The sequence below is a fragment of the Notamacropus eugenii genome, chromosome 4 (genome assembly GCF_028372415.1).
Source record: "Notamacropus eugenii isolate mMacEug1 chromosome 4, mMacEug1.pri_v2, whole genome shotgun sequence".
NCBI classification, from domain to species: domain Eukaryota; kingdom Metazoa; phylum Chordata; class Mammalia; order Diprotodontia; family Macropodidae; genus Notamacropus; species Notamacropus eugenii.
The window spans coordinates 202394268-202409723 of record NC_092875.1 but is presented as its reverse complement, the minus strand read 5'-3'; the positions used below and the strand labels follow the sequence as shown (position 1 = coordinate 202409723).

The 15456-nt window shown below is 36.3% G+C and overlaps 1 protein-coding gene across 7 annotated transcripts in view; it reads left to right on the top strand.

The window, feature by feature from the left end:
• The window catches only part of ATP9B (ATPase phospholipid transporting 9B (putative)), a 481309-nt gene that overhangs the window by 31078 nt on the left and 434775 nt on the right, over positions 1 to 15456 (top strand). For 4 of the 7 annotated variants that reach the window (XR_011965979.1, XM_072604052.1, XM_072604050.1 and 1 more), the window contains exon 2: positions 5309 to 5482. Coding sequence is in view for 6 of the 7 variants with exons in the window: in XM_072604052.1 (XP_072460153.1) it covers positions 5309 to 5482 (174 nt within the window). In the remaining variant the exon portion in view is untranslated. Of the gene's footprint in view, positions 1 to 336; positions 563 to 5308; positions 5483 to 8907; positions 9031 to 15456 lie in introns of those variants that run through there. The other 3 variants (XM_072604051.1, XM_072604053.1, XM_072604054.1) reach the window with 3 other exon arrangements.

Below are 15456 nucleotides of genomic sequence, written 5' to 3'. Positions count from 1 at the left end.
ACTTAATTTTTAAATTTCTTTTTTGATTGTTAAATTTTTTCTGGGGGGGGAATTTAATTGGAGTTTTTTAATTTGTAGTATTTTTTCTAGTCTTTTTTATTTCCATGCCTGGTTCAAGTGATCTTTCTTTTGTTGGTCAAAGTTTTTAGAGAGATACATTTTTTCCTCTACGTACATCTCAAAGCTTTTGGTATATTGTCTCATTGTTGTCATTATGTTTAATAACATTATCTATTATTTCTGTGGTTTGTTCTTTGTCTAGTTTTTTATGGTTAAGTAATTTAGTATCCTCTTTTTAAATCTAGTTTTCAGTAATATGTTTATTTCTGTCGATGAGGTTTTTATGTTGTGTTACATGGTCATTTTTTGATGATGTACTCCTAGTGAAGTAGATTCTGTTATAATTATCCCTATTTTACAGATGAGGAAAGTGAAACAGAGAAGTTAAGTGACTTGCCTAGCTAATTAAGTGTTCCAGGCTGAGTTTGAATTCAGGTCTTCCTGACTTCAGGCCCAGAACTTTATCCATTGTTCTGCCAGCTGCTTCTGAATAGATGGAAAGGTGAGAAAGGGAATATGTAACATATAGCTTACAGTTATTGAAACGAGGTTAGGTTTACTCTGAACATTTGACATAGTTCTAAAGGTTAACTAAGATCGAGAGATCCTGGTATTTCTTTTAAAATTCCAATAACTCTAAATTGTTATTTATGAACTATGAATGCTTTTCTATGGATAATAGCTAGCTTTTTTTTATAGCATTTTAAGGTTTGTAAACTACTTTACACATATTATGTCATCTTATCTCCTAACAAACATAGGAGGTAGGTGTTAATACTACCATCACTTCACAGATAAGGAAATGGAAACTGACAGAGGTTAAGTGACTTGGTCAGCTATTAAATGTCTAAAACCAGATATGAACTTGGGTCTTCCTAACTTTGTATATAGTGCTCTCTTCTTGTTGCCACCTAGATACCATTCTGTTCTCATTTAATAATCACTATCATATCTAAATTTTATAAACTTCAGTTCATTATCTTCTTTCCGTTGGTCCTAAGTTTGTCTTCTGAAGTTTGGTAAAAAGGTGTCTAGTCTTCCACAGGAAACTCCTTCAAATATTTGAAAACAATTTTCATGCCCTTCAGGTCATCTTTTTTTCCCTAGGCTATACATCTGCATTCTGCTACCCATTCCTTATATGACATGGTTTTAATCCCCACTCTTTGCTGGTTGCCCTCTTCTGAACATGTTGTAGTTTATGAGTGCCCATTAGGGAACCAGGAACATTTTTAGTCCACAAGTGACTCTTGTTTATAGTCTCCTTTTGAATATTGCCTTAAAGAAATGTTAAGATGCTTTCAGTCTTTTAGGGGGACTCTGTCAGTATTAACAAAACTCCTTAATACTCTACCTTGCTACAAATATATTGCTATTCTTAGTCACATTTTAATACAATGATTTCTGTCCTATCTGTTAACCTATCTTGGAATCTTTAAAATTAGATTGTAGGAAGAAGCAATGAAAACTCGGGGGGATGGTATTCTTTTTTAAACTTAAAGACTCAAAAGACGGTGTGAACTAGAGAATAAAGCAGCATTTTAATGTCAAGTATTCCTCATTCCTTGTGTTTTCTTTTTCTCAAGTGCTTTAATTCTGGATTCCCCCTCTCTAGTTAGTCAAGTTATCTATATTTACTTAGGTTCAGTTTCTCTTTATCTCTGTTACTGATATTTATTTTATTTTTTTACTATTGCATCCTCATTATACAGTATTGCCTTTTAATTTTCATTCATGTACCATCTCTCTTTCTGAATGCCTTATCTTTTAAATTAAATTTTTATTGGTATCTTTTGTTTTTACATCACTTTCATTTCTGCATCTGTCCCTACCTACTTTCTTACCTAGTCAACTTGTAAGAAAAATTTTGAAAGAGGAGGAAAAAGAAATCGACACTGTCATTCAGTATGTGTGGTGTTTCATGCCCAACCTCTCCACCCTCCAACTCCTCACCTCTTCGAAGAATCACAGATCATAGCTTTAAAGATGCAAGTGATCTTAGGACTGTCTGGTCCCATTTCATTATTTTGCAGATGTGAAACTGAGGCTCAAGAAGTGAAATTCCTTGCCCAAGACCACTGGTACTATTAAAGTCAGAATTTGAACTTAGATCCTTTTAGGCTAACTCTAGCCCTCTGTCCTCTGCGCTGCAATGTAGTACTCAATAATGCTTATATCAGATTGACATTTATTTGCCTCCATCATGAAGGTCACTAGGGAGTGTGTGCAAAGAGTATAGTGCAGGTGGTGGTACACAGGGGGTCTTTTCACATCTTCAAGAAGTTTTCACAATCTAATTGGATCATCTTGTGTTGACAAAGAAAGCCCATGCTGGAAGACCAGAAGCTCTGCCATTGGAAATGTGGGGACCAGGAAGAGAAGAAATCTCCTTAACTTCTATCTGAAAAGAAGTGAATTTAACTGTCTTTGTCTCATCTTGCTATAAAAATGACCTTAGATTCCTGATGGCTATAGCAAGGTGGTGAGTGATGTGTCTGTCATATATAAGGAGAAAACTTGCTAACTTGGGAAGGCCCCACCAGGCTTGCCATGGGATGATACTTTTTTTTCTTTTTTAGCCCTGAAACCTCACAGAAACCTCACAGAACACCTCTTTTGGTATATGGGGGCTTCATTCAGTGTCAGATTGGGGTACTATCCACTCAGACAAATCATAGATCTCTGAAAGATTGGAAGAAACCCGACTATTCAAGCTGTCTAAAAGTGAATAGGCTCTCTTGAAGGTGGAGTTCCACATTACCAGATGTTTTGCATGATTGCTTCTGGAGGATGTTCTACAAGGGAATCCTGTTCAGATATTGTTTCAATGGGATAACTCTTAAGGTTCCTTCCAGTTCTGAAATCCTAGGAGTCAGTCTCTGGCCGTCTACCATGACTAAGCTCCCAGACCAGTAACTTGTTGGAGGGAGGTTATATAGATCCTAAATGTAGAGCAGCAAAGTATCTCAGAAGCTATCCAGTCCAAAACCCTTGTTTTACAGATAAGGAAATTGAGAGGAACAGGGTGCTTAAATGACTTGCCAGAAGACATTTTCTCAACTTCCTTTCAGAAGTATACTTGGGTGCTACATACATATGACTTACTTGCCTCCCTGCTATTCTCTCCTTCCCTCCCTGCTGTTCTTCCTTCCCAGTTAACTAAACTGTGGATGTTAATGGGATGAATTTACTCATAAAATGGAAGGAGATAGCAGAATTCAATACTGTATCATTTACATGAGTTCTTAACTATTTAATTGCTTCTTATATCCAAGGACCAGGGTTTAAATACTGGCTTTTCCACTTAATACCTCTGTAACATTATATAAGTCATTTCACCTCTCTGGGCCTTAAGTCCTCAGCTGTAAGATTAGGTAATTTTAATTATCTCTATGTAGATGACTCAGTTTTAATTTTTCAGCTTTTATTCCTCTTCCAACCTCCAGTTTTGTATTTTCAACTGCCTGTTATAAATCTGAACCTCTATATTCCACATCTTAAACTCATGTCTGGCCCTGAACTCATTATCTTTCTCCCCAAGCCTCTGTTATCCCTAACTTCTTTATTACTCTGAAGAGTACCACCATCCTATCAGTTACCAATACTTGCAACCTAGGAATCTTCCTATATTCCTCTCTTTCTTTCACATCCTTTATCCAAGCAGTTGTCAAATCCTGTTGTTTCTATTTTACCCTCTTTTCTCTTCTGACACTGCAACTGCTGTCATTCCAAGACTCTTATTACTTTATCTGTGGACTATTGCAATAACCTTCTGGTTAGTATTCCTCAAGTTCTTTCTACTCCAGTCCTTCCGCTTCTCACCAAATTGATTTTTTTTCTCAAGGGCAGATATTGATTATATCACTCCCTATTCAGTATACTCCAGTAGGTTTCCTGTTGCCTCCAGGATCAAATATAGAATTTTGTTTGACTTTTAAAGCCCTTTATGATCTGACTTTCCTACTGCCTTTCCAATCTTTTTGTACCTTACTCCCTTCCAGGTACCCTGTGACCCAATGATTTTGGCCTCCTTGTTATTCCTTGAAGAAGACACTTCATCTCCCAACTCTGTTATCTTTTCAGTGTATGTTCTCTGACCTTTACTTCTCATTCCTAGAATGTTCTTTCTATTCACTTCAGCCTTCCAGTTTCTCTGGTTTCATTTTGGTCTTAGCTAAAGTCTACCTTCTGCAAAAAGCCTTTCTCATTGCTCCTTAATCTTAGTGTCTTCTCTCTGTTTGTTTCTTATTTGTATACGGTTTTTTGCATTCTTTTTCCTCCATTAGACTAGAAGCCTCTTGAGAGCTGGGACTGGTTTTTTGCCTTTATTTGTACTCCCAGTGCTTTGTACAGTGCCTGACAAAATAGGCACTTAATAAATGCTAGTTGACTGACTAGTTGACTCACTGACTAGATTACCTTTGAGATGCTTCTAGCTCTAAATCCCTTATCCTTTATTCTTATGTTATTCTGAATGCCTTACTTTAAAAAAAATTTTAAAGAATACTTTTTTGAAGAAATTGGACATTTCCTCTATTCAGAAAGAAGTTGCTATTTTGAAATTTTTCTGATTATTTTTGCTAGATGGCCCACAGCCATCTTATATGTTCATCCTTGAGTTTTACTACAGTAACCTTTTACTACAGTAAATCCAGCCTTGAAAATAATAATTTAAATATTAAACAAATCCAGCCATTGGTTCCAGTACACTGATAGAATTGCTATGTTCATACATCTAACAAATGTTGAAGAATAAAACAATAAGCTGTTAGTGCTGAGTATAGTAACTCAAATTTATATGGTACCTTAACATTTACAATTTTTTTCCTTGCAACAGTGTTGTGAGGTAGGTAGTATAAGTAGTATTTATCCCCCTTTCATAGAAGGGAATATTTAAGATAAGAAAGATTAAGGGCTTTGTTCAGCTTCAGACAAATATTAGGTGTCAAAACCAAGACTTGAATATTCTGTCTTTTGTTTTCAAAATAGCATTTCTTCAACACTATGATACCTCTTTTCTTGGAAATATATAGAAGTTGAGGGATAACAATTCTTGTCAGGCTGGATGAAAGTGGGAATGTCTGGATCACTAGACATGGGGAATATGCAGTAGATGGTTATGATACTCACTGAACTGCTTGTAGGAATGTGCGTATGTATGTGACTGATTTTAAAAGTAGCAGAATAAAAAAGAAGCATGTAGGGCTATTTTATATTTTTTACTTACTATGCTTTTTTCTTTAAGTAGATATCAACTAGAAGATGAATCCTCACATTTGGATGAAATGCCACTAATGATGTCTGAAGAAGGTTTTGAAAATGATGAAAGTGATTATCATACATTACCAAGGGCTCGAGTAACTTACAGAAGAAGAGGGATAGAATGGCTTGTTTGTGGTGGATGGAAATTCCTGTGTACGAGGTTTGTTATTTATCGCTACCTATTTCCTTATGCCCAAATGTTAACATGCATATAAACAAGTTAAACTTATAAGTACTTTCAGTTCTTTCCCCTGCAAATCACATTCGGATGAAAAGGCAGCACTGATCTTTTCGTTGATATCATAGAGAACAATAAAAACATTTGCATTACTTGACTGTGACAAATGTAAGGTAGAAGGGCAAATAAATTTGTTAATTTAATGAAAGTTAACATCAATTTTAAAAATTAAATTAAATTGATGATCTTGGAATAAATACAGGGCAGAATTAGTTCTGGTCATTTATAAAACTGTCATTTATAAACTTATTTGTTCTATTTTCTTTTATTAATAACATTCCCATCAGAAAAGATAGAAGAGCATAATAAAATTTTAAAGTACATATAATGTCACTGGGCCGTAAGTTAAGGTGGGCTAAATTATTTCACTAGCAATGAATGTCTTCTCCTAATCTGTCCAGATTAGGAGATACAGATCAGCACAAATACATAGTAAATGAATTCTAAAACAAATTTAGCCCTGCTCTTGGTAAGCACATGCGTATGAACATAAGTATTAGCAGTTGCGTCTCTCAAAAATGATAAAGATTAGTACATTGTATATGTAAAGAGTCCTTTATTGAAAGTGCTCTTTTGCCCACCCTAGACAGTCCAGCCCTAGGTACAGAAAAGACATTTTAGCTGAATGCAGTTGTCATGACTTTAGTAGAAAATGTCACATAAATTATAGCTTTGTGTTTTTTCTGTTGTTCAAAATTTATATTCAGTACCCTTTTTCGTGCTATGACCTTATCAGTGCCATTTCACCATAAATGAAACATTAACAGTGGTAGTGGTTGTTGTCTTTTGTACTTGAAGAGAACCAGAATGACATCACTACATCGGTGTCAGTGTACATGCAGTGTATCTGACTGGCTGATCAGATCAGCATGAGCTCAGAAGTCTCTGTCACAGGTCAGGCATGAATAATCCATGTGAACATTTGGAATGGAGATGTCTCTTCCTCCACTTTACATTTGGCTTATACCCTTTTCAAATTGAAGAATTTACCATCAGTGTGGTGGCTGACCTTGATGCTGTGTTCATCCTCATTGAAGGCATTTGACAACATGGCTGAAAACATCACCCTAAAAAGCCTGGGAGCCAGCACACAGCCCTGCTTCACTCTGTTGGTGACTAGAGAAATAAAATGCACCAGCGTTATCTGTTATCCAGAAGCCATGCAATTATGCCATCAGGAAACTTGCATGCAGTACTTGATGAACTTCTCTGGACAACCAGTTTTTGCCATGATCTTTCACAAGCCTTCACAACTGACAGTTTCAAAAGCCTTGCTCAGATTAACAAATATTGGGTACAGACGTCTGTTCTGCTCCTGGCATGTCTCCTGGAGTTGTTGGGCAGCAAACACTATTATCAACCATTCCTCAGCCCTTTCTGAAGCTACACTGACTCTTGGGTAGATGAACATCTTCCAGGTGAAGGATCAGCCTATCAAGGAGAACTCTGGCAAGGATCTTGGTAGCAATGTCTAAGAGAGGGATCCCTTTGTGATTGTCACAGGACAACCTATTTCCCTTTCTTTTTCCTTTACAAATGGAAAGATTTATTATGATTGTACTTGTACAGCCATGGTGCTCAGGATCATTGACCTCAAGATTCATAGGATGCCCAGGGTCATTATTAGTAGTAATGGTAGTTAGTGAAGAATAATGTCTTTGGATTTGTTGAGCACTTCATGGGACTCTGAATATTCTGCACTCTCTCTGTATATTCTGTCTCTGAGACTCCTGGTTCCTCCACTGTCTCCAGGATGGTGGCATATAGTGGGAACATCACCAGTGCTTGTTGATTGAGCAGCTGATCTTATACAACCCAGTGAAAGCTCTAGATCTAGCTCTTAGTCATTGAACGGATGTTGCCTCAGGCAAACTGAGACCTGGGAAAGACCTTTATTTAGAAAGGCCAAGGTCACCCACTGTGTCCCAGGTCATCAGCAGTCTTCTTGACTTTTATCTTGCCATTGGACTCATGACTCTGGAGGAGAGATTGAGTCTGATGACTTTGCTCACTTAAATTCAATTCAGGCAGGAGTCAAGACTTCACCCTGTGATGTCATTGGTCTTCTTGTCCTTTGCACAGGGTTTCCTGATTGCTGTGGATATATGTCTCTTATTATTTTACCCATGTTTCTGGGTTCACAGCGACTCAAAAAACAGTCTCGGAAAGTTAGCAGTCCACAGTGGGGAAAATGGTCTCCTGTGGCTATTCGGGCCATTGGATATCGGTGCCTCCTCTTCTCCATGGCAGGTGTTCGCCTTTCCAATGCTTGAATCCCAGGATGAGCCCCCAGATTGTGAGAAGTATTCTCCCTCTAAAAAGAACAGTACTTTTTGTGGAGCTGGGAAAGCTCTTATTTTATTTTTACATTCATTGTGAATGGGTAACCCCCCTAAAGGAGTACCTAACCTATTTCCCTTTCACAGATGGATAGTGGAGGCACCCTTGAACTCCTGGGGGATAACCTTCTCTTGCCATGTAACCTGGAAAGTTTCAGTCAGCTTTTGTATGAGAAGTAGACCCCTGCCTTGTAAATCTCAGCTGGAGCAGAATCAGCACCAGGTTCTTTGCCACAGGAAAGGAACCTAGTGGCATTCAAAAGCTGTTTTTCAATTGGAAGTTTTTCTAGAGAGAGATGAACTTCTATCTGAGGCATATGGTCAGAAACTTTAGCATTGATTAATGACAGTCTGTTGAGAACACTATGGAAGTGTTCAGCCCATGTCTTCAGGGTCATATTCTTATCACTGATCAGTGTGGCTCCATTAGAACTGTGTAGTTGAAATGAACCATAGATCTTTGATCCATAAATAGCCTTCAGGGCATCATAACAGCTCTTTGCTTGTTGCTACTGAGCCAAGAATCCTGCATCTCTCTAAGCTTTGCTTGCACTTTACTTTTGATGGAGTTAAATGCTGCCTTCTTAGAGATGAATGAACTGTCCTGCTAGTGAACTGTGTGGAGTTCTCTTTTTTCATTTAGTAACTTCAGAATTTCTCCATCATTTTCATGAAACCAATCTTGAGGTTTGTGAGTATTCTGGCCCAAATGAGTAAATGTAGTGCCCTTCACCAAATCTCTGAAAGCACCCACTTTTTTCCTCCTTCACCATTGCGAATCATGTGTTGGCTTAGCTTTCCCTCCAAGTTAGCAATAAACTGTTCTTGCTTGGAGAAGTGCTCCAATCTGTTGACGTTAAGTCTTCTAGTAGTCATCTTTTTTTGAGATTGCTGCTTTTCTTGAATGTGAATGTTCAGCTTGGAGAGGATAAGTCTGTGATCAATCCAGCACTCTGTGCCACACATTAGCTTTGTCATTCACGTTCTGTGTGTCTCTTTTCCTTGCAGTGACATAGTCTGTTAAATACCAGTGTTTGCTGTGAGGGTACCTCCATGAAGTTTTATTGCATTTAGGTAAATGGAAGACAGTGTTGGTGATGAGAAGTTCATGAGACCTACAAATCTTCATTAGTAAGTGACTCTTGCTGTTGCTGTTTCTGATTCCATTCCCTCCAAGGTGAATACTTTCAAATTTGCATATCCAGCGTTCATTTCTCTATCAACTTCCAGTCATGTAATTACCAATTGTATATTGGACTCTTCTTGGATGTGCCACATTCCATTATTAGGGATATTCAACATGTCTATAAACTTATCCCTTCTCCAAACTCCCCTATTTCTTTGGAGGGCATTACAATCCTACCATGTTGGCCACTTGGAAATCATCCTTGACTCTTTACTCTGTCTCACTTTGTTTTATCCAATGTGTTATTGTTAATTGATCTCCCTTTATGCAGTTTCTTCTTCCTCATACAGCTATCAAATTAATGCTTCTAAAGATTTGACCATTTCACTTATGTGCTTGTAAAACTTCAATTTACACCCTGTGTCCTCTAGGATAAAATGTAAATCTCTCCATTTGGCATTTTAGATCCTTTGCAGTTTGTCTCTAATCTATCTACTCTACCTTCCAATTGAACTATCCTCTTCACTATTATCATGTATGAAATTCCATCTTCTACTTCTGTGCTTTTGTACAGCTGTATCAGTAAACACCCTGACATACACAGGACCCTGCTATTACAGGTTCTTTGACCTGCTTTTCTAAAAGGAAAGGCAACTTTTGAGAGGTTAACTGTCTCTTTAATCAAGCACATATATTATTCACTTATTTCAGGAAATCAATAGACAGCACTTCCAAACTATCTGACATAAGCAATACATAATATATCACAAATCAACGGACAGGTTGTCTGACCATAGTTGCTAGAGAGGGAAGCGCTAACATCTGGGTTTTCAAATTGGGAGGGTGGGGTGGGGAGATCCTTAGCGGCTTCCCAGAGTCACTTCTGGCACTCAAAGCATCTTCCAAAAACTAAGCCCCCAAGTAAAACCTGACCCTCAGAGTATTTATACCTTTTTTAGAGACAGAGGGCATCCCAACCCTTGAGAACCAGTTCCTCATTAGCAAAAGGTGTGGGCCTTCCTACAAATCTTCCCTAACCAAATCAGAGATGGGCAGGCCCATTAATGGATGGGGGAACATCTTTAATCACATTAAAATAATTAACAATACTCTGGAATAATATTTATGGGTTCTCAATCTCTATTAAAAGTCCCAAAGGATCCTACTGTCAAATTAATTTGAGAAACAATGGGCTAGACAATACTAGTCCCACTGAATCCTAGTTTTACAGGGTCTGTCCTAGTTGACTTCTATGACTCTAATTTTAGAAAAGGCAAGATAATCAATAATAATCATTTCCTCTAAAATTATAAAAGGGAAGATATATTTGCCAATTAATGTAAAACATGTTACTTGAAGCACGAGTAACATAATGGGTTTGGCATTTTTATTTTTAGATTCCCCTTTTAAAAACTATTTTACTCCTAAGTGTGATAGTCAATAACTTGAACCAAACTGAGACAACATTTCTATCTAATAATAGAAGCAATAGGAAAAATTATGTGCATATTTTTACTTAAAACAATTCCAAGCAAAATACAACTAATATTTAATTTAAGGGGTATTTGAACTATTATTTGAATATATTGTACAGTCCAAATGCTAAAAGGATGCTTGTCCTCAGAAGACAATAAAAAGTAGAACATGTATGATGCCATTGTGATTCACTTTTATGTTTCTTTAAAGAATCATATATCATAGATTTTATATCAGAAGGAACCTTAGAATGCATCAAGTCTAATACCCTCATTTTACAGATAAGGAAACTGTGTGACAGATGTTAAATGACTTGCACAGCTAGTTTCTGATGTGGAATCTGAATCCAAGTTTTGACTCTGAATCCAAGTGTTGACTCCAATAAAGAATATTTTTATTTTAAAAACCTAAATTAACCAATATAACAAACTATGGGTAAAATGATGAATTTTGGTGACTAGTATTATCTAAACCCTTAGGAAAGGTGACCTTGGGCTCTTTTACCCAGGAACCCTGAGAGTCTTCTCCTCCCAGTTTGATTTTTCTTTTATTAAAGGGGCCATCCCTTGAGTAACTTAAAGAAGTCTATTCATTGAATGGGTGTATCTCACTCAACGTGACAATGTGATAAGACCTAAGCCTGAAAGGGCCAGGGTCTCACATTGCATTCTGGACCATCTCCATTTGTCCTGATGAATCTCATGCCACTGGACCCAAATGGCTCAGGAAAAGAAGGTGAGGTTGGTGACCTTGCACACTTCTCTCACTAAAATCAAAGTCAACTACAAGTCATGTCATCATCTTGATGTCATGGTCCTCTTCGAGAATGAAGGACAAACACAACCACCCATTATTGGGCCTGGGAAGATTTGTGGAAAGGCCCACACCTTTTGTTAATTTTCTAATGAGGCACTGGTTCTCAAGGGTTGTGATGTCCTCTGGCACTAAAAAATGTATAAAAACTCTGGAATGAGATTTTACTTTGGGGCCTTAGTTTTTAAAAGAAGGTTTGTGTGCTAGATAAGACTCTGGGAAGCTACTAAGCCACCCACTGCTTTGAAAATCCAGATGTTGATGCTTCCCTCTCTGGTAACTGTATATATTTAACAGTCAGACAATTGGAAGCCTGTCTTTTGATCTTTATTTCTCTTCTTGTATTTTTCCCTATTGGTGAATGATAAATGTGCTTGATTAAAATGATTGTTAACCCCTCAACAATTGCCTTTTCTTTTATAAATGCAGATCTAGAAACCTGTGAAAGCAGGCCCCCCTGTGTATGTCAGGGTGCTTACTATTACAATCTATCACTCTATTTCTTAGCCAGTGTGAAGTAGTTTTGATGATTGCTGCTTTATATTACAATTTAAGATCTGTTATGGCTAGACTACTTTCCCTTCAATTTCTTTTCATTAATTCTCTTGATATTCCTGGCCTTTGTTCTTCCAGATGAATTTTGATATTTTTTCTAGCTCTCTAAAATAATTTTTTGGTAGTTTGCTTGATGTCGAACTGAACAAGTAAATTAATTTAGGTAGAGTTGCCATTTTTTTATATTAGCTTGACCTACCCACAAGCAACTGATACTTTTTCAGTTATTTAGCACAGACTTTATTTGTGAGAAAAGTGTTTTGTAATTGTGTTTATATAGTTGCTAGGTTTGTTTTGACAGTCTAAACTTGGATTTGAACCCAGGTTTTCTGAGTTCAGTGCTCTATAGCAGAGGTGGCTAACATGCACATGCAGCTGCAGCACTCTTGAACGTGGCCAGAACCATATTAAAACATAATTAGGAAATATTTAACAAAACAAATGGAACTAAAATAAAGCATAGATAACATTACATTTTTAAAATGTTAACATATACCTCACAGAGATCCTTATGTAAAAATTAGTGGCCTCTATTTGTATTTGAGTTTGACATCACTTGACACCCTATTGATTGTGAGATAAATGAAAAAGCATCTGTTGGAGGAGTGGATAGAGAGCTGGCCTCAGAATCAGAAAGACCTGGGTTTTGATATTAAACATATTTTCACGTTAGTCATGATGTAAAAAAGAATTAGAAACAGTGAGAGAAACCATGAGAACGAAGAAACAACAACAAAAAAAGAGAGCAAATATTATGCTTTGTTCAGACTCCATAGTTATTTTTCATCATGAGTCTTTTGGAGTTGTCTTAGATCCTTGCATTACTGAGAAGAACAAAGTCTATTAAAGTCTGTCATTGTACAATGTGGCTGTTACTGTGTACAGTGTTCTCCAGCTTCTGCTCATTTCACTCAGCATCAGTTCATATAAGTTTTTCCGAAATCCACCTGCTCATCATTTCTTATAGCACAGTAATATTCCATTGCATTCGTATACCACAGCTTGTTCAACCATTCTCAAGTTGATGGGCATCCCTGCAATTTCTAGTCCCGAGAGCAGCTTTAAACATTTTAGAACATATAGATCTTTTTCCTTTTTCCTTAATCATCTTTGGAGATAGACCAAGTAGTGGTACTGCTGAAAGGCTTTGAAAATTATGTATGTAGGGATGGAAGGAACAATACAAAGAGTCCAGGTGCTTAATGTATTGATATCATTCTGGTGGTAGTTTTTAAAAATAGATTTGTATTTATATCATTTGGTTTTACAGTTCATAAATTTTTTCCCCTTTTATCACTCCTTCTATATCCTCCTGGAAAGGCACCTTTTACAAAATTTTTTCATAAAAAGAAAAAAGGAAGAAAGGAGCTCCCTCTCAAAACTGATCAATACAAAGAAAAAAAAATTGACAATACATGTAGTGTTCCACCGTTGTGAACCCCCTCCTCAATTCTGAAAAGGAATCATATCTCCTTTTTGGGACCAAGCTTCTTATTTATAATTTATTAACATTCATTTTTGAAACATTCATTTGTTACCATATTCATTATGTTCATTGTTCCTTATTACACTATAATAGTCCATTACATTCATGTACCACACTTTGTTTAGTTGTTCCCCAGTTGATGGACCTTACTTTGTTTTTCTAGTTCTTTGCTACCACAAAAAATATTGCTATGGAAGAACTACCTTTTTATCAGTGACCTTGGAGTATATGCCTAACCATAAATTTTATTTTATTTAAGCAGTTTTAACTGTGTGATTGTAAATTCCTTTCCAGAAAGGTTGTAATAATTCACAGTTCTAGCAACAATTCATTAGTGTGCCTGTTCTTCCTCGACTTTGGAGGAAGATTTTTAGTGGAGTATTCTAGGAATCTGTACTTGGTCCTGTTCTGTTTATTTTATTTTTTTTTAGTGGACTGTTTGAACAGATAGAGGTCATGCTTATCAAATTTGTAAATGAAATGAAGCTTACATTGGATGTTAGAATTGAAATCTGTGAACATCTTGACACATTAGAATGATATTCCAAAGTTACTAAGATGAAGATTTTTATGGGATAAGTGCAAAGTCCTACCGTTGGTTTCCAGAAATTCATCTGTGCAAGTATAGAAAAAGTGTAGACAATTGATGTTATAAACTCTAATTTTTGAGAATTACTAAGATATATGGGAGTCTACCTACCAAGACACATAGAAATTACATGAATATACCCACAATACTTTATTTACAGGAAAGAAGAAGGCAAATAATTGCATAGATGTTAATTGTTCCTGGTTTCTCATCCATATAATGAAAATAACAGTATTATCTAAATTCATTTACAGCATCATTGCCATCTCAAACTACTAAAAGATTATAGAACTAGACAAGATAATAAAATTGATCTGGAGGAATAAGAGGTCAAGGATCTCAAGGTAAAGAATGAAAGAAAGTAGAAACTAAAGGGGCCTGCAGGTAGCAGATCTCATATTGTTCTGCGAAGTAGTAATCATCAAAAGCTTTTATCTTGTAAAGGCTTTAAGAAGAGAAAAATTTATCAGTGGAGCACTTAGAAAAGACCTGGAAACTAAAGAAACCTTAAGATCCCAACTGTTAGTCAGACTATCAGACTATCAGTTCCAAGTATTAAACAACAATTCAGATAAGACTCAGACAAAAACTCCTGGGAAAGCAATACAACTGACCTAAGAGGTAGACCAACACCTTACACTGCATACCAAGATAAGCTCTAACTTGATAAATGATTCAGGTGATTAGAGTTAAAGGATAACAGCATAAATGAATCTTTTTCTTTTCTTCACAAATTATTGTAGAATTTTTATTTTCAGTTCTAATTTTTTTCTTTTTTTACTTCCTCCCTCACCAACTGAGATGAGAAATTTGATATCAATTATACATATGAAATTAAAACATTTCTACGTTAACAGTGTTACCCCCCCCCCCCCCAAAAGCAAGAAAAATAAAGTAAAAAATAGCACGCTTTAATCTCACCTTAGAGTTCTTTAATTCTCTCTGGAGATGGATAATATTTTTCATTGCGAGTCCTTTGGAATTGTGGATCATTGTAGTATTGATCAGAGTAGCTAAGTTTTTTATAGTTGGTCATCATTACAATATTGTTGTTACTATGTACATTGCTCTCCTCATTCTGCTCAGTTCACTTTGTATCACTTTATGTGTGTCTTCCCAGGTTTTTCCTGAAACTGTCCCCCTCTTTATTTCATTTCTTTTTCCCCCCTAATTCCCCTCTAAATTTCTTATAGCATCACATTCGTACACCACAACTTGTTTAACTGTGGGCATCCCTTCAATTTTTGATTGTTTGCCAACACAAAAAAGCTGTTATAAATATTTTTGTGCTTATTAGTCTTTTTTTCTTTGATCTCTTTGAGATACAGGTAATAATAGTATTGCTGAGTTAAAGGAGATATAGTTTTATAGCCCCTGGGCATAGTTCCATATTGTTCTCCAGAATGGTTGAATCAGATATCATACACAAATTAAAGCTGTGAAGAAGGAATTAACTTTTGAATCTTTGGATAAGGAAAGTGTTCATAAACAAATGAGGAATAGAGATGATCA